Source organism: Plectrocnemia conspersa, unplaced genomic scaffold (assembly GCF_051122295.1).
Source record: "Plectrocnemia conspersa isolate PC_06_02 unplaced genomic scaffold, ASM5112229v1 ptg000004l, whole genome shotgun sequence".
NCBI lineage: Eukaryota > Metazoa > Arthropoda > Insecta > Trichoptera > Polycentropodidae > Plectrocnemia > Plectrocnemia conspersa.
This window is the reverse complement of record NW_028277168.1, coordinates 18,378,207-18,397,220: the sequence shown is the minus strand read 5'-3', so window position 1 is coordinate 18,397,220 and position 19,014 is coordinate 18,378,207. Positions and strand designations below refer to the sequence as shown.

The 19,014-nt window shown below is 28.4% G+C and overlaps 3 protein-coding genes across 5 annotated transcripts; 2 read left to right on the top strand and 1 right to left on the bottom strand.

Annotated features, from left to right (window-relative positions):
* Positions 1–4,520: 4,520 nt before the first annotated feature.
* Sec22 (vesicle-trafficking protein SEC22) lies at positions 4,521–5,807 on the top strand. The gene is made up of 5 exons (XM_088184327.1): positions 4,521–4,697; positions 4,919–5,028; positions 5,098–5,218; positions 5,289–5,478; positions 5,540–5,807. Exons 1-5 carry the CDS (start codon positions 4,623–4,625, stop codon positions 5,686–5,688), a joined length of 645 nt encoding a protein of 214 aa, XP_088040453.1. The 5' UTR covers positions 4,521–4,622; the 3' UTR covers positions 5,689–5,807.
* A 317-nt stretch (positions 5,808–6,124) lies between these two features.
* On the bottom strand, positions 6,125–7,575 carry LOC148236155 (box C/D snoRNA protein 1). Its single transcript, XM_088184326.1, has 5 exons — positions 7,445–7,575; positions 7,111–7,381; positions 6,729–7,047; positions 6,512–6,664; positions 6,125–6,445 (listed from the first exon to the last, which is right to left on the bottom strand). The coding sequence occupies exons 1-5, from the start codon at positions 7,483–7,485 to the stop codon at positions 6,222–6,224; spliced, it is 1,008 nt and encodes a 335-aa protein (XP_088040452.1). The 5' UTR covers positions 7,486–7,575; the 3' UTR covers positions 6,125–6,221.
* A 1,319-nt stretch (positions 7,576–8,894) lies between these two features.
* On the top strand, positions 8,895–18,960 carry Uck (Uridine-cytidine kinase). Of its 3 annotated transcripts, XR_015809240.1 has the most exons (7): positions 8,901–9,034; positions 9,194–9,450; positions 9,516–9,661; positions 9,721–9,818; positions 10,662–10,710; positions 13,024–13,331; positions 17,842–17,971. XR_015809240.1 is itself a non-coding variant. In XM_088183812.1 (6 exons), exons 1-6 carry the CDS (start codon positions 8,972–8,974, stop codon positions 18,042–18,044), a joined length of 816 nt encoding a protein of 271 aa, XP_088039938.1. In that variant the 5' UTR covers positions 8,895–8,971; the 3' UTR covers positions 18,045–18,960. The 3 variants fall into 3 exon arrangements, 2 of the variants coding, with proteins under 2 accessions (XP_088039938.1, XP_088039939.1); XM_088183812.1 differs by lacking the exon at positions 13,024–13,331 and having other exon boundaries at positions 8,895–9,034; positions 17,842–18,960; XM_088183813.1 differs by lacking the exon at positions 17,842–17,971 and having other exon boundaries at positions 13,024–17,739.
* Positions 18,961–19,014: the final 54 nt, after the last annotated feature.

Sequence of the window (19,014 nt, the reverse complement as noted above, 5' to 3'; positions counted from 1 at the left end):
TACTTTTTTTTAATTACACTACATATGTAAAAGCTAAGCTTTGAAGTGTGATATTTTTGTAATTAAATCGAATTTTTGAGTCCATTTGCTTTGTGATTATGAATTTGAATACGTCGAAGAAAACGTTTTGAAATTTCTCTCAAGAAAAATAAAGTCCATCGAGAAATTGTATAACGCAAGAAGTATTACATTTTAAGCAATACGCGCGCTGGTGTACACAAAATAGACGTTATTTCGGTGTTTGTTAGGTTATTCGTTTTAAATTAAAGTTACCATTACGATGAGGAAAAATTAATAGTAAATTTTTTAAATAAATCTTTCTAGAGAACAAATTCAAAAAATGAGGATATTTTTAAAAATATAAATAATTTATTTTAATTTAACAAGCTGCAGAAATACAAAACGGTGGCTTATAGAGATATTAATTTATGAAATGACATTCCTATTATTGTCTTTTTAACCCTTTGATATACATCTAAATATAAATATTGTAAGTCTGAAACACATTCGACGCACTTAATTGCAATATTTCGAATGTTTGTAAAAATAAATTGATATTTATTTCGTTATCGTGTATCATTTATGTGTTACCTGAATCATATATTTGCGGTCCAATTATGTTTATTAAAAAAATATTTATACATACAAATGAATAATTTATCTATATTTGCTGCAACAATTCTGAAGTGCAAGATAAAGGCAATTAATTACAATTATTTAAATCTACACAGTATGTAATAGATTCTTTCACATATACTACAATTATGTCTTCCAACTCAATCAATAAAATACAACACGTTAGTATGATTTTTGTATTTTATTAACATTTGTATAACAATCGTGCATGCAATTGTAACATGGTGGTATACAACGAATTTATACTCAACTTTAGGTTTATTATTCGCAAGCAACGTAGTAAATTGTTAGTTAACTTGTTGTTTTCATTTGTATCTTCTGTTATAATGAATAATTATTATATGTAAGATTTATCAAAAGAGAAATATGATTATGACTGTTTGATGTTTTAAGATGTACAATTCTATATAAATTCATATATAATTACTGTTGCTGGATAGTTTCCATGTTATAAATTGATAAAGTATAGATAATTCGTTTGCTGTATTGTATCGGTTTGTCTGTTTGTGGGAATGCAGTCAAATACTCAAAAATCATATCGCTTTATCAATTTTATATATTGCGCTATTCCAATTTCTTCTGAAACTAACGCATAATTAACGTTATCCAAGTGGTGAATTGATGATTTCCATCACTACTTCCAATCTATCCTATAGTCTATGTACAATTTTATAGAAAATATATGTATATCATAATAAACTATGTATGAATAGTGCGTCCACGTTGATTGTGATAAGGTTTTAATGACAAAATATTTTATATATAATGTGGTAAAATGATTAACTGGATTAGTAAAAAATAAATAATAAAAAAATATATTTGTAACTGGAATGGTGATGATGAATATATAGTTTTTTACGAAAATATATACACATTTGAGATTGGATTACTGATACATAAGCGGTGACTTATTTGAGGTAAATTTGACATGATAGGCTATTGAACGAGACTTTATCTATCAAATTTTTTATAGTTAAGTTTATATATATAATTATAAATAGGAGATCGTTTGTACATAAAATTGTATATGAAAATAGATGTTAATTATCGAAATAATGTCGTTTGTTTTACTATTACAACAAGATTTATGTTATTTTTTGTGTATTTTTATTACATATACTTTAAGTTTATTTGTTAAAAATAAAGCATATTTTTTTCTATATTCCATCCGTATGTTTTATGGATAAATATAGATTCATTGTAAAGATAGTTATAATTGTAAAAAGAAAAAAATACCGTAAATTGATATATTATGTAACATGTTATTAAAAATGTCTATTCTACAAATAAAAAAGAATGTTTTAATCAAATGAGTTTTTATATAATATTTATTTATCAAAACTACCTAAAGATATACATACAAATAATCAATAAAAAATAAATTTTCAATTCCTAGAAATTAAGTAAACTGTAGTAAATACAAAATTGACACTATATATAACTATCTCTTAGAGTCTTAGACTATGCTATTAAAGATCATTCTTCCTTGGCTACATTTCAATTTATTACTATAGTCTATTTATTTTCAAGAGTCAGTGCGCAAGAACACTGTTTAACGCGTAATCAAAATGTGCTCTTAAATTTCTGCCTTGTGATTGGTCGTTCTCAATGAAACGATTGATCTTACGGCGAACGACCAATCACAGGGCAGAAATTTAAAAGCATGTTATGATTACGCGTTAAACAATGTTCTTGCGCACTGACTCTTGAAAATAAATATACTATAGTTATGTTTGCCAGATAAAAATATAGGGGAAAGTTATTCTGGCATGATTTTTAAGTAATTGGGAAAGCAGAAAAGAATAAAATAAACAAGATAATTGGTTTGTATTTCGGTTTTATAAAATTAATATTTATTTTTCTCATGTATAAAATTTAATTCATAAAACATAAATGTAATCTATCATATAATACATTATCATCATTCATCAAAAAACATTTTCATCAATCCGCGTGTATATCATTTCTAAGCATTTCTCAGCACTTTGAATCAATCAAAGGTAAAAATATACCTATAAGTACTTCAATACTTATAAACAATGTGTTTATAAAAATGAAAACATACTTTAAAATTATAATAATAGTAGAAAAAGTTACATACATATATATTAGCGATGTGTACTTCCTTTACATGTGCAGAAAATGAACACTCCTTCCTTCGAACAATACAACATTTCAAAGAATTCAAGATAAGTTTGACGATGCTGAGATATTTAAAACTTTGTACAATTTCTTATCTGAAAACAAACTTCGTCTCTCCCGAGAAATAAGCGAAAAAATAACACCATAAAGGGTTAGAAATCAGCTTTCTGAGAGTACTACAAATCTGTAGAGGAAAACAATTGGATTGTAAATCTTTTTGAAGAAAAATCTAAATTATCAATCAAGGAAAAAGAGCTTGATCGAACTTTTGGGCAGACACAATCCGAAAATATAAGTGGATTATGCTAATTCTTATATACTTATTAAAAACACCATAATAAGCTGAACGCAGTTCGAGATTCAAGATTATACATTGCGTCAATAAAACTTGATGTGTAAAAGCTATGTGCCTCCAAAGCAAGCACAATAATAACAATTTGTAATGTTTAATTTTATTTATTAATTTTTATTTAATCTTTCGTTGTAACCTGACAGACATAGCCCAATGCGTTACAACGGGGAAAATCTGTATCAGCTAAGTAAGTCAATCAGATGAATACCTACAGTAAGTATTAACCACCAGACAGAAAGTCCACCAAACAATTTTTTATGATGCTTCCCACCGAAAGTACAAAATGTTAGAAGAAACATTTAACTATAATAAGAAGTTTATAATTTAAGGAAATGTGATGCTAAGTTTCACGCGAATTGAAAAAGTTAGGAGCCATTGTCCTAATAATAGCCAGAATTTAAATTTAAACGTGTTTCAAAGCCCATGGTTCTATAACTAGAAACTAATTGGTGAGTGTTCCAAAACCTAATAAATTCTATAAGAATAAATTTTGTCCTTTTTTAGTTCTATAAATAAAAAATAAATAATTACTGTCAGAGCCGGACCGAAAAACATCAGCACAAATTATTTTTAATGCAATTATTGTAGGTCATTCCTCGAAATTTTTATTGACCGTAATCTCGTGTTTATGAATTCGTTGCGCTCGAAATTCAACCACTACTTTGGTTAAGTTCTGTGCATTATTACTTATTCTTTCGAGTTTAATAAATAAACAACTAAGTTAGTTTACACAGTTTTAATTTTAATACATACTGTATGTGCTAATAATAATTTAATGTAAAATATTTTTTTTTTAATATCTACAAGCTATTCAAGTGGCCCGCTTGCTAGCACTGGGAGTCGAATATACAGGGAAGGTATAGTTAATAAAATCATTGATAATTTATAGAAAAAAATGTTTTAAGAAATATTTCAAACTAATAACAAGAAATGGAAATAATGTATGTTTTTGTTTAACTTAAAATGTACATCAACAATCTTGGGAAATGCGAATCACAATGAATAAAAGTGTGTTTATAATACACAAATTCACGTTTTAACAAGTATGAAGAAAATGTGTTCATAATACAAAAAATGGTCTTGTAGTAATAATATAACAAATAATCTAATCCTCTCTGTCTTTCTTTATGTATCGGAAACATGGACGATAAAGGAAGTAGCTCAAAGAAGATTGTGAAATTTTAAAATGTAAAAGTATTTTATTTAATTTGTGTAAGGTAGTCTTTTCCAGGTTACTTCATCACATTAATAAAATGTAGTTATAAATAAATAAAATAATAAGTAATTTTATTGAAAAAAACCGCATAATATATAATGATAAATATCAATTTTTTTTAATTAAATAACTTTGTCAAATATTGAAAAAGAGGAGATGTCATTTTGTGCGATTGTAACATTGTGAATTTTTCACAATGGCAGCACTAGGTTGTGACGTGTGTTGACATGACGTGTGACGGGTAGTTGCAGCCGGTGCAGCCAGAACTGAGGCAAAATGGTGTTAATGACAATGATCGCCCGCGTCAAAGACGGCCTGCCTTTAGCGGCAGACGTCCACGATGATGAACAGGTATTTTGGCCATGACTGACGTATTACTCGCCAAACCTTATCCTATTTCCGTCTTATAACACTCGCCCTCAATTGTCACAGAGTAAATATTTAAATTCCACTGACAAACTGCTACGTTGCGTGTATTAATTAGCTTCTAGAGCTCTTCAGATCATTAAAATATTTATTGCACAATCTATTACACGATTTACTCATCAATCAACGTTTGTATTGAACTTTAGTCGGGAAGAAGTTTATTGGAGTATCAAAATCAGGCAAAAATGTTATTCAGAAGATTATTAAATCAACCGCCAAGCCGATGTTCTATTGAAACCGGACCTTATTTATTTCAGTGAGTATGACAAATACTTTAAAATATTTATTTTTAAATAAACCGTACATTATTCAACTATTATTTTAGCTATTTGATAGAAGATGATATATGTTATTTGATATTATGCGAAAAGAACTTCAGTAAACGTCTTGCCTATAGTTATTTGGAAGATATCGCTCAGGAGTTTCACCGACAATATGGCAAAAAAGTAAGATTTCTCAATTTAATATATGTATAATATTGCTGGTAAATGCTAAATAATCAATTATTTGTATCAGGTGAACACTGTCACCAGACCGTACACATTCATAGAATTCGATACGTATATACAAAAAGCCAGAAAGGCGTTTTCCGATGGCAGTCGAGCGAGAAGAAACATGACACAACTCGGTCCGCAATTGCAAGACGTTCAGAGAATAATGGTTCAAAACATTGATGATGTTCTGCAACGTGGAGCTGTTTTATCAGGTTGAAATTACTGTTTATAGACTTATTCGTACTCTGTAATCTAATGTTAATTCATTTATAGAATTGGATACCAAGACCCAGAATCTATCCATGTTATCTCAGAAGTATAAAAAGGATGCCACTTTCCTCAACTCGGTGTCAATATATGTTAAGGCGTCTATAGCGGGCATACTCGTTCTCGTCGTAGTACTCTATTTTTGGATTTTATAATTTTGTTGATGGCATTGTTACATATATATTAAAAAATATGGGAATATTAATATTTAACATATATATCTAATTTAATGGATTGGTTTATATTTGGATTTAAAAATAAATGTATAATTCTATAATGTATTTTTTATTTATAAAATTTTCTCCAGCATTGGTTTAGAAAATTAATATCACAAATCCATTTATTGATTGAGATAAATAATATAAATACGGGACTTACTTAAAACATGACAATAAAACTAAATTGTAATAGAAATCGTGATAATATCGTAGAACAACATTTTTTGGTTTGATGAGCTATATTTCTATTTCAAACAAGTAAATCTTTTAGAAACACATGACCAATATCACATTGATTCTTTTTACATTGTAGCGTGAGACATATATGCAATAGGTATTTATTTATACTGACATCTGCGAGAAAAAGAAAGAATACTGAAGGATTTTTTTTTTATTAATAACATAAAATAAATGAAAGAAACAAATGTTGCATAAATTTAAAAAAATACATTATGAACAAATATTTAGCGTTATAAATCATCCGATGAGTAATCTGAATCGAATAGATAATTTTTAGGAGTGTTTTTCCGACTTATTGCTATCTCATTCTCGATTTGCATCTTTTGTTGTTTAGCAAATTTCGCTGTAAATAATTCCTTTGTTTGTTGTTTGCTTTCGTCTATATCTTTAATATCACTAGATGTATTTTTTGTAGTTTCTTCACATTCTTCATTAACAATTTCAAGCTCTTCATCTTAAAAAATTAGAATATATTTTATTTATTTATATTTTTAATGAATATTTAATAAGAAAAAAATACCTGAATCAACTATTTTTAAATCGTATGAGTGGTCTTTAAAAATTACAAAAATCGTCGGATATTCAATGATACACTTGCCGGCAAAATTGTCCTTTAAACTAAGTCTGACGTCAAGTTCGTGATATTTTTTACCACTAGCTTTGATGCGTTCCGCTGAAGTAGAGTAACATTAATTTGGGAAAATATGCCTATATACATATAAATAAAGTAATACTACCTTTTAATAGAATTCTACAATTACTGATACTCGCTGAGTGATAGTACGTCAAATTAGAGTTTGATTCTACTGTGACATCGGATGGATCGAAATATTTATTTAAAAATTTAACAAGCTTAGTGTCTTCAAGGCATTTATCTTCACATATTTTTATCGGTTTTGGAAATGCGTTCAAAAAGATCCACTCGATTCGCCAAAATATCTTATCTAGCTTGTAATCGAGTCTAGATGTGTTGTTTTTGTGTCTTTTAAAATGTTCTAATAAATATAATAAGACAGTGCCTCGCTTGCGTGCTGCAACTTTTAACTTATGCCAATTCTAAAAAATAAAATGAATTATCAATATATTTGTTTTTGTAATTATATAAAGAAATAAACTGACCGGTGGTAAATCTTTATTAACAGCAGTGAACCGTTTAAACGGATTTCTTTTTTTGCTATAAACGAATCTACTAGTCTCTTCTAGTAATTTATAGTCGTTTATTATGTCCATGTTTGTGAAGTTAGGCGTGTAGATAAATTTCACTTTCTGACGTATTCCGTCGCATTCTAGCTCTTTCTTGTGGATGTTGATGCATGATAAACAACATGTTTTAACCTCGCATTTTGGACACGTATATTTGGCATCATTCTTGTTGCAAACTTCACAAGGTCTGTGAAAAGTTTAAGATAATTAAAGATTCAACGTTTTTTATGAAAATGAAATGCAATAATACCCAAGTTTTGACTCAATTTCCAAGGTTCCATATTCAGACATGATAATTTACTTGCAAGTAAACAATTAATTGTATATATACATATATAACCTCACTAGGCATGCGTACTGTGACATTGACTCTACGTCAATGTTGCCATTATAAAAAAAGTCATTGTTGATCAATAAATCTAATCTGTAATATTAATAATAAAGTGTAACTATAGAGTTCAATAACATTTAAATATTTTTTAGAAGCTTACAAGTATAAACATGTTAGATTTTTAATTTTCTAGAGGATCGTACTTTATTATTATTCTGACAATATATTTTGTTAGACGATTGAAAATGATACAAATAATTATTTTCTTCGCAAAAATTAATTATTTATGCCTTATTTAAATTAAATGTAATTTTTATATTTCTTTTTTAATACATAGTGCTAAAATAAATATATGAGAATTTATATTTATCGCTCATCATTGTCATAACCGTGTAAACCATAAAATTTTACCGAACACACGCTAATTTGTATATTTTTTTTAAGTATTAGGAAAGGTAAGATAAGCTAAGTTTAAAATATCCTTCAGTTAATAGTAAAGTAGTAAATCTAACATTTTTGTAGCATTTTTTTTTTTATATATTAATTTATATGCGCATACAAAAGGTCATAAAAGAGCACTGCACATGACTTCGTAAGAAAGTTATGAATGAAAAACGTTCGACATAGAAATATTAACATTAGCAGGACTCTAGATTGTGAAGCGAGTTTTGCCGCTGCAATTAGTTTCTCTGAATATTGAACTACACGATGACGTTCTTAAAGAAAAATGTTCTTTTAAGATAAGTCCTTCCATTAGTTGTTTGAAATTTTGAGTATTACATTTTTAGACCTTTTATACATTTAAGCAATTGCAAGTCGTGACTAATTTGTCGATTTTCCCGATTTAGAACGCTTTTTGGAAATTTGAAAAGACCATGTAACCTGCGACATGATCTTTAAAAAATGGCATTATTGCGCAACATGTCTAAATATTTATATATAATTTGATTAGCGTGTTTATATTAACTTATTTGTAGTTATACAAATTTATTTTCAATAAAATAGTGTTAAGGTATTGAACCCGATCATTAGCGGTAGTTAATTTGTTGGTCCCAACTTTGCACTATGTACTAAGTATCAAAATTCTTTAAATTTTCGAAAAAAAGTCTGTGATCGAATGTTTTGTAAAATTAGCATATTTTAAAAATTACAAGTATGAATGGTCGATAATAAATGCTAAATGTCGAAACAAAGTTTTTTCTGTGTTATTGATATTATTATTTATTTAAAAGTTTAATTTATAAAAATATATAACAGCTAAATATTTTTTCCCTATTGACTTTCCTTATTGTTCATGTTTACTAAAATTCAAATTGATATTATTTTTAGACCAAATATCAAGTCATAAAAAAAAGATTCGTATTATTTCAGATTTATCCATATGGCAACACAGTTGCGCCTGAAATTAGTATATTCGCAGTGTGCCATTAATAAAATAAATTAAAAATGAACTGCTCGGGGCGACGCCCCTTCCTCATCGGAGTCGCAGGCGGCACAGCCAGTGGAAAGGTATTTCTCATCCTTTATGCACATATTGAGCTAGTTTATGTATATTTCCAAATTTCGACACAATCTAACCCTGAACCAATTTGCGCAGTACACACTGTTAAAAAATAAATATTGATTTTTATTCTCAGAATATATATTTTAGTTTCGTTCGCGTTTCAGTCCACGGTGTGTAAAAGGATTATGGAAAAGCTGGGGCAGGCTGACGTCGATCACATGGAGAGGCAAGTCGTCTGCATCAGCCAGGACTCCTTCTATCGCGAGCTTTCGCCTGCCGAAAAGGCCAAAGCCGACAAAGGCATGTTCAACTTTGATCACCCCGATGCTTTCAACGATGAGCTGATACTTTCCACCCTTCAAGACATACTGATGGGGAAAAAATGCGAAATACCCGTATACGACTACAGAACTAATTCAATGTAATTATAATCCGTCATCTTTATGAAGTATGAGATCGATAACGTCAATCGATTATGTATTTCAGTGCGCCCAATCAAACCACTACAATATATCCAGCCGACGTGGTGTTATTGGAAGGAATTCTAGTATTTTACTTTCCGAAGATCAGAGATCTATTCCACATGAAATTGTTTGTCGACACAGACTCTGATACTAGATTAGCACGAAGAGGTATTGCGTAGAAACATATTTTAATTATTATTTAATATTACAATGAATTTATTTTTTAGTTCCGAGAGATATAGTCGAAAGGGGTCGCGATTTAGAACAAGTTCTGAATCAATATATGAATTTCGTTAAACCGGCATTCGAAGAATTTTGCTCACCTGTAAGTATATGAATTTAAAAGCGATGTAAAACTGGATAGCATCATTTTTTATTGTGAGGAATCTGCGATTACATTTTGTTATTTTAAATAATTACAATAACTTGGACATAAAGATGACATCATATATTTTTTAAATTACTACTAAAAAACTTTAAATATTTCACACATTAAAATATCTAATTCTTGCCTCTTTCTATTCTTCTACGCTACATAAATAATAATTTCTTATAATGAATACTAAACAAAATTTATTAAGCAACGTTACACTTTATTTTTTCCACTTTTGAAATCATAGTTATATGATATTAGTCGTGAAACTCAAATTTAAATTATTGAAATATGAACTCCATCGTAATATATTTAACCTCTTGGATGCTAAACAACACTAGATTTCATAATGCTTGAATATGAGAACTCTGTGCACCAGTGTACTAGTGGTTTAACCCTCTACGATAAAAAAATTTCGCCATACAGTCTGCATATCAGTTCGATGCAAATTTGCACATTGTGAAGATCATTTAAAAAAAAACATAAATTTCGTATTTTTTATGTTACGCACTGGCATATCCCCCCATGGCGACCGACCAATTGCAGGATATAAATTTAAAAACATGTGATGATAATATTGTGCATTCTTAAAAATAAATAAAATATAGACCTTATTGGAAAAGAGTACAATAATAGAGCTCTTTGTGTCTATTGAATTTCCACAAACAATACCGTGTAAGCCTCATTTGAAACTCAAATCATTTTTAAAGTGTTGTAAGAGAGGAATGAGTTTGTGGGTGTAGTATAAAATGTCTTACTATGTACTTTATAAAATATATTTATTATCAATTACAGACGAAAAAATTTGCCGATGTCATCATTCCAAGAGGTGCTGATAACATTGGTAAGTTAATTTTTAATGTACATCAAATAGTTTTAAATAATCAGATTAGGAAATTTGTTTTCAAAATTAGATTCTGTTGAACCATGTTTTGAAAGTGCTTTATTAGAATTTTAATGATGTTACAATTTTAATGTTTGCAAATTTTCTAATTTAAATAATAATGTATTTTGGTAAAGCTTTGCTATGTGTTGCTGTTGTATTATGTATTGATTTTAAATATTCTTGATAACAATTTATTTTAATAATTTAGTGCATGTTTTTTCTTAAAACTTATTGTTTATTTAGAGAGCGATTTTAATATTATTTTTTAGATTAATATTATATTTCATTACAGGTTTTAGTAGATTTTGCTTTTCTATTTTTCTTCTTCAAAAACTTTCATACACATTCATATATTTTGGTATAAAAAATTCTATACAAATCTTGTTTTATTTCCTTGAATGATTATAAAAAACATATAATAAATAAATATATCTAATATAATCTGTATCTGTTAAGGTTAAATTAATATTTACATTAAAAAACTAACTTAAATTAATTATTTTTTATTGCATGTTACAGTGGATCAATGTTATATAATATTAAAAATAGAGGACCAAGAAAAAATCAAAGAGTGTTAAAGACATAGATTTTGCAATTGCAAGTTTTTTATTTAAAATTTTAGTCAGATGTTTGATGGCTGGGGTACACATTTTCAAGCACTTAATATATGTATAGAAAATGGTGGAAATATATACTTTTTAGGACTATATATTGGAGATGTGAAATTTTTATTGCAATTGTACACAAAAGTGAATTTAAGCCAATTTACACCTATAACAATCGAATGTCCGGTGAGTCAAATGAAAACTTCAAATATTTTTTGTCTCGAAATTTATTCAGTGAAAGATGTCTTTTTCTACTTAACCCAACTTTTTGCGCCACCTGTTTCTTGAGAATATCTGTATATGATGTACTTTATGTACCACGAAATTATCCCTCGTTCATCTTAAAAGAGTCAACATAATATTTCCCGAATTTTTTTCGGTTTTAGTGAAAATGTATAGGGCCATATCATTCAGTAGTAAACTCAAGTTTCATCTCTAGTAAAAATTATTCATAAAAACCCTTACCTTCTGCTCCAAAGCGTTACGATAGTGTGGCAGGGATCAATATGTACCCAACTTGCAAACCTGATCGACGATGTAGTTATTGATCTAAAAGTAGTGTCATTTTATTCGCTGTTTAACATTGTCTCCAACTGCTGCAATGAACTCAGATTGAGAAAAAGTCTGCTATGATACTCTTGCCGCTTTGGAATTTTCTGGTCCATACCTATACTTGCTGGAGGGGCAAGGGGTTCGTCGGTAAATTTCAATAGGTTTCACCCTTATAAAAAAAAAACTGAATGACAACCCTACTTCACTTACAAGCTCAGCATCTATTTTAAGCTATTGCCATGTCTTCATGTTCATGCATGATTCATACGTATACGTATAATTTACAACACAATAAAGCAGCGTTCTTACGGTTTTCAGTTGAATCATATATACATATATAGATTTTTAAATAATTGGAATACTGCAGTTGTAAATGGGTATCGATTCAATACTATTCTGCCAAGACGGCTGTCGGAAGAAAGTAATAACCGATAATCTCATGTCACAATTCGATTGTTTTGATTGATTCTTTTATTATTATATTTCATAACAGAAAGTTTCATTTGCAAAAATTACGTCTTTATATACTTCTTGGCCCACCCTGTATTTGTAATAATTTTAAGGCGAAAGTGCATTTAAGCAGTTATTAAGAAAATAAATATACATAAATCGATACTGATAAAAATACTTTTGTCTTTAAATATGCTAATTAGCTATAAATGCATGGTGAAGTAATACAATTGCAATACATCGTTCAACAGATGCTATGTTATTTAGTTTCGTTGAACTACTATATTGATTTTTTTATAAATTATGGGTGAAATGAATAAAAAATGTATTTCATAAAAAAAGTTGATCAAATCTATATTGGAGGCACTAGGTGATTGGATGCGTTTTTTTGTTATCGAAGATGCATAATGATCGTGTATTAAAAGGTTTCTAGGATTTTGTATCGGTGGAAGTCAATTATTGTATTTATTTTAAATTTATCAGCAGTACTTTACATTATTTTTAAATTCAATGTAAGAAGAATGCAATCAGGATTGATATTTTTCCGTACATATATATTTATATAATATATATACATATGTATGTATATCTTATTTTATGGTTAGAGGATAAATGCCGAGAAATATGAAAGAAAACAAAAACAAATCCTGGTTGCTTGTTACAGTCGCTATTGACCTTATCGTCCACCACATCTTGGACATAGTCAAGCAAAAAAACGCATCATTGCCGTGTGGCGACGAAGAAAACGGTTGGTGTCCCAACCAATGCGAGACCCCCGTCGCCGCCAAAGCTGTGAACGGATGCGCCGCTCCCGTGGCCGATCAGCGCTTTTCAGGATCTGAAGATAACGTCAGCCGATAATTGAAACAACTCCGATTGTACAATTAAACAATAATAATTGTCAATATGTTTTATATTGAATTAGAATAAGGCAAAATGGTGCAATGATGTGTGTTTATAACGATGATTAAGGTGGTTATTTTTCACATTCCTATTCTATTATTTTTTATCCCATTTCGTCCCTTTAAATTTAGTAAGTATTTTTTATCATTTAATTTTAAGGGTTTATATGAACATTTTTTAAATCGAGCAATTTGTATGATTTTTGTACACAATTTTTGTGACATTCCCAAATTAAATGCATTTATTTAATACATGTACACAATCATTAGTTGTCCCATAAGTCCTGTGCAATATTTTAATTTTTTGTGTTATATTTATTAATTAGTGATATTTATTCTTTTATCAATAGCCATTACCACTTCAATGCTATACTTTTTTTGCATTGTATCATTATTGTTATAGATTGATTATTAATCAAATTATCATTGTTCAAGTTGGTCTGACCCTAACTTTATATAAACAAAATGTGTCAAGTTAAATTATATTGAAGTCTCTAGTTTCAGGGCCAAATTTGCCATTTTATTCACATTTTATTGTTTCTAATGATCCTCTGACAAATTGTAAAAGCTTGCAAAATTTATGACGTATAGGATTATCATCAGGAATGTATATTTTTTATGGTTTCTTTGCTATGATTAGATGAGTATATAATATTAGTCTTTTAAAGGCAATTTTTCTTCAAAAATCTATTTAAAGATGTAACTTACTTAGATCAAACCTAGACCAAATAAAAACAACAGATCAAAGGGCAGTTTTTCAAAACTGGTTCTCGATTCTCAAAAGTGGTTCCGTGAGACAAAAAATGAGCAAGTAATAAATGTGAGTTTTCAGGAGAAATAATGCTTCAAACTCAAGACTGTGTTTAGTCGTAATCTGGCCAAATTTCTGTAGTGCGCATTAACGGCGAGCAATCAGCAAATTTCTGAGAAAATTATCATAGCCTTCTTTGTTAAAAATTAGATTTGTACGAACATTTTTAAATGTTTTACAACGGCTGTATAGGAAAGGGCTGGTCAATGCCAGACGTTTTTGAGTAATTTTTATAAAAGTTCTGTGACCGGGAAGTGGCTAATATTGCAAAGCTATCATTTGGCAAGGTAATTTTTTTTCTATTCGTATAGGTCACGTGTAAGACACGCTCGCATAAAAATGAAATATTCTCTATTCCAACAATATCGCAAGATCTAATAGGCTGTATCAAATTGTGGCAAGAAGAGACAAGACCACACAAAGCGATCCTTTACTTCCGAGTTCAAAAGTGTCAACGTAAAATGTCTGATATTAATTCTATACATTATTAATATTTTTGATTAACCCTTTTCTTGCCAATTATTTTGAGATTACTATCTTAACCATCTAATTATTACATAATAAAAAATATATGTTTGAAAAACACGTTATTTTCCTCTGAAGTAATACCCTACCAATTCTTTATTCAATGATCAATTCAGGTCCTGCAATACAAAAGTCGATATATTGGATTTTAGCAATCAAAGGATTAACTTGATAGCTTAATTTATATTCAAATTTCTTTGAAAGTTCACTAAATATTTGACCGTTCTAATTATTTTAGGCAAATTCAAATTCTTATAATCGAAATAAGTCTGACTTTTAATTTATTCATATTTTTATATGATTTGCCTTATTAGAAGCAACATATAACTTATGGGACAATTTATTGCAATATATGTTTATCACATGTGAAAGAACATAAATTATTATCTTAAGCCGCATACTCATTATTGCTAAATACGCAAACGCTAACATTAATGATTTAGTGTATATCTTTATCAGTAAAATTCTTAGCTAATAAGCAAACTTTACTATGAATTCATTAAATTATTATATCATTATAAAGTATGTATTTTGTCGCTATTCGACAAATTTTAGGTTGCATACTTTACTTCAACCCGATTTGCAAGTCAAAGGCATGAATTATTATTCATCATCATTCTTTTCTATGTCTGTATGAATTATTAATTCTTTGAATTTTATTGTGAATATCTAATGCAAAAAACACTTATTGTTAAAACAATGATATGCCTGACTAATGAAATATTGTTGCCAATGTTTGCATCAATACAACAAAATAGATTGCCAAATGATAATAATGAATATCGGGCTTTAATCGTATACCTTTAGTTATTTATACTATATTATAATAATATACCAATACATGAACTAACTACTTAGTCTTCACAAAGACTCAAAATGACTGATTTTTTAAAACTATATTTTTAACATTTATTTGCTACAACAATTTACATTTTTTTAATACAATTAAACTTTCAATCATTGCACCTATTCTGTATATATCGTTTTGAATCATCCTGTCGTACTGTTAAGACGTTAAATGCATTGCAAAACCAAGGTGACACTAACTGAATCAGGGTAAACATTATTATCTTTGGCCAAATAATGTTCATTTAGTTTTCCTTGTTCTTTTTTTTATGTCAATATGTCGCACAATAATTACATATTATATATTTAAAATTACTAGTCTCGAGGCCATTTTAAATAATATGTAACGTATACGAAACATTTGTATTAAAATTTAATCTTGAAATTGGGCAATATGTATATTGTGGTTAGTAATTGTCGTTTATAGCTGTGTAGTATGTCCAAATTGTAAGCTGATGAATTACAATTTAACTAATAGCTTTAGATTATTATATATTATTATAAAACTAAATGGAAATGTTATGACCTTATATGTATTAACATTAACATCTACAACAATGTAAAATTTGCCGTTTTTATTATTATTATAGATCTACAGTGAAACTCTCTTAATTATGTAATAGTAAATATGGTCAGTAATTGAATCTCATCGTCGGTTACATAATACCCTATATTGCTTGACCAGTTTTACTTAACGAGTAAGTTAATTTAAGAATGTATCACTTGAAATAAAAATATTTCATTCAGTAAATTGACCACTGAGAAAAAAAGCTTTACGGTTTTTAGCTAGTGATACATTCTTATATTAACCAGAGTATATATAATTGAGCCGTATCTAAATTCCTATTCTCAAATAAATCAATATGAAGACATTTTCCCATTGTATAATTAATTATATTTTTAACCTTAATTACTTGAAAAATATGAATGTAGAAGTACAGATAACATATCGTTGGTTTAAAGGTAACATTTATTATGTAACAATATCACATTAGAAAAGAGCGATTTATCTCCTCTAAGTGTTGTGAGTAAAATATTCATTCTCTTGATGTTATGCAATTTATACATACACAAAATAGTTCTTTACATATTGAAGAAAGCTATGTCAATTTTAAATTAAACTGAAGTGCCCAAAATCGCTCCTGTCTTTTTCGCACAAGATATATTCACAATAAGTTTCTCTTGTGTAAGATATGTATCACAATTAAAAGTGGAAATATTAACCCTTAGGATCACTTATGAAAAAAATGTTATCAACTTTTGAAGTAAATTCCAATGATGAGCTTTAAATTTAAATCAACGATTTTATCTGTTTACTTGTAATATTATACTTCTCTGAAATCTTGATGTGGTATTGAAAAAATATATAGAAGAAAATGTAGAATTATTCGAAATTTGTCTCTTGCGAAAATTGACTGTTAAAAATATATGTAATATAATTCCTTCCAAATATTCATATGAGTAGTTCGAGATTGTTTTTATTTACTCTTATTTTTGTAGACATGAAACTCAATTTTTTTTATACATATTTGAGTTTTACTGTAGTTTTTTATTGTCCCGTAAAAATATTATGAAGTATATTAGTGTATTTTGGACTTTTCTACTTATTTGCAATATTTTACATGGTCATATGTTGCAGTTCGCAACATCTATAATATTAATTAAGATCATTTATGGTAATGGGACTAAAATATCTTCACCAAACTTTTTTTGGGTTTGTGAAATAATATTTAATACTAACGCTAATTTTATACATTTGCAAACATTTTAATAACTTTATACCGACATATACAGGTGGTCGATATAAATCTTGATGGTTTCTTAAAATCTCATCTCATGAATCCTAAATGCTATTTAAAAATACAATTCAATCGACGTTTGATTCTAAGGTCATTATAACATCATTCAAGGGGCAAAGCAATGTTTTAAAAAATGTACTACATTTAAGTACTTTTAAGATATTTTATGAATACTTGATACTAGAAAAAAATAGTATATGTTGATGCTCATTTCCATTGATGTAACCACATGTAAAGGGTTTGTCTTTATATCAATGGAACGTGATCTCAATATAGTATCATAAAAATCAATTTTATCAGATGGCTGTTTTGTGCCTTGAAATTACACATACATCGATTATGATAGGTTCATGAGATATCAATTAAAAATCAGTTTTTTTTTTGGGTCATCTGTATCAATTTATACGTTAACTTTGAGTTTTTATTTGTGAATTGATGTTAGAACGTAAGTTGCTTGTTTTTTTCTTTGTGATTAAATAATAAAAACGACTAATCGATTCATATTTTTTATTTATCATTACACACTCCTTTTTATTCATGTTTATGTGTAAAGTACGTAATAATGTGTTTTGTCATTTTATGAACTGTTCTTGTTACAGTTGCGATAGATTTGATCGTTCAGCACATTCGGGACTTTTTGAACGGCCGCGGTGGATACCCGAGGGCGGTGGACTTTTTTCCTCCAGATTTGCCGATAGCTCCGGCCGTGTCTTCGCCGACGTTGGAATCTCTCTCTTGCTCTCAACCATCTAGTCCGCTGCGAGGAAACCGAAGAACCGCAACGGTCACCAGACCGCATTAGACGTTATAAAAAGCAAATTGCCTTATCGGATAGTCTAATACAAAAATATTTTTGTTGCTGTTTATGTTTAATTTGTATAATACGAAACACCACGTGAATTAGATTCGCTAGCTTGTGAAGAAGCAATATTTTTGTAACGGTTTAAAACTGTGCAAATTGTTTATTTTCTTACAATGTATACACACAGAGCGCTTTTAAAACGTCACTTAGTGATTAGTTTTATATTTGGCGTTTTCATTTCTGCTTCATATTATCGTTATATCTAGTCAATAGACTGCAGCTTTATAGTTATAATTCTTAACATCAGGCTGAGTATTTATTTTTATAGTGTTAGATTAAACATAATGTCGAATGAAAATATTGGGATTTATATTTTCCAACTGCAGGTTTGTGGTTAATATTATAATAACATATCTTGCAAACTTGTACATAAACTTTCGACACCTGACAGTATTTTTATCCAAAGTTTTATGCCAAATGAGAAATAAGTGTTTTGCTGTTATTTTTTTATAGTGATAATTATTTTAGTTTCCATTTGAGCTAAACGTAACATTCTGATATTCAAACGAATATTATACGATTATTTAGTAAATAGGATCGATTCAATAGATAAATAATGAAGTGCACATTTTATGCTCAATCAAGTATTAAATCAATTTCATATTGAATTTTTTTATCAATGAATATTCTTTTATCAAATGTGATATTGAAGTATTTTTGATTCGATTAAGAAAATTAATAATCTCGTTAAAATGTACATAGCGAATTAAAAAGTGTTATTGTTCTAAAAATGTATTTTTTTAATAGACTTGACGTTTTTGTGATTCATTATTTTTGATAAGTATATTGTACTTAAAACTGTCTTTAGATTCAATTATGTTAGATAAATATAATTATTTTAAAATGAATTTGTTACAATTTAAAGTATTGAAATATTAAAAATGTTATATTTCGTTAATTAAAAAAATAA

Excerpts from the sequence above, each read along its gene's own strand:
- Sec22 (XM_088184327.1), top strand. The coding sequence starts at position 4,623 with ATGGTGTTAATGACAATGATCGCCCGCGTCAAAGACGGCCTGCCTTTA. Across the intron at positions 5,029-5,097 it reads ACCGGACCTTATTTATTTCA|CTATTTGATAGAAGATGATA; the intron begins GTGAGTATGACA and ends CTATTATTTTAG. Across the intron at positions 5,219-5,288 it reads ACCGACAATATGGCAAAAAA|GTGAACACTGTCACCAGACC; the intron begins GTAAGATTTCTC and ends TATTTGTATCAG.
- LOC148236155 (XM_088184326.1), bottom strand. The coding sequence starts at position 7,485 with ATGTCTGAATATGGAACCTTGGAAATTGAGTCAAAACTTGG. Across the intron at positions 7,048-7,110 it reads TTAATAAAGATTTACCACCG|AATTGGCATAAGTTAAAAGT; the intron begins GTCAGTTTATTT and ends TTTATTTTTTAG. Across the intron at positions 6,446-6,511 it reads TTTAAAAATAGTTGATTCAG|ATGAAGAGCTTGAAATTGTT; the intron begins GTATTTTTTTCT and ends TAATTTTTTAAG.
- Uck (XM_088183812.1), top strand. The coding sequence starts at position 8,972 with ATGAACTGCTCGGGGCGACGCCCCTTCCTCATCGGAGTCGCAGGCGGC. Across the intron at positions 9,451-9,515 it reads GACTACAGAACTAATTCAAT|TGCGCCCAATCAAACCACTA; the intron begins GTAATTATAATC and ends TATGTATTTCAG. Across the intron at positions 9,819-10,661 it reads TCGAAGAATTTTGCTCACCT|ACGAAAAAATTTGCCGATGT; the intron begins GTAAGTATATGA and ends TATCAATTACAG.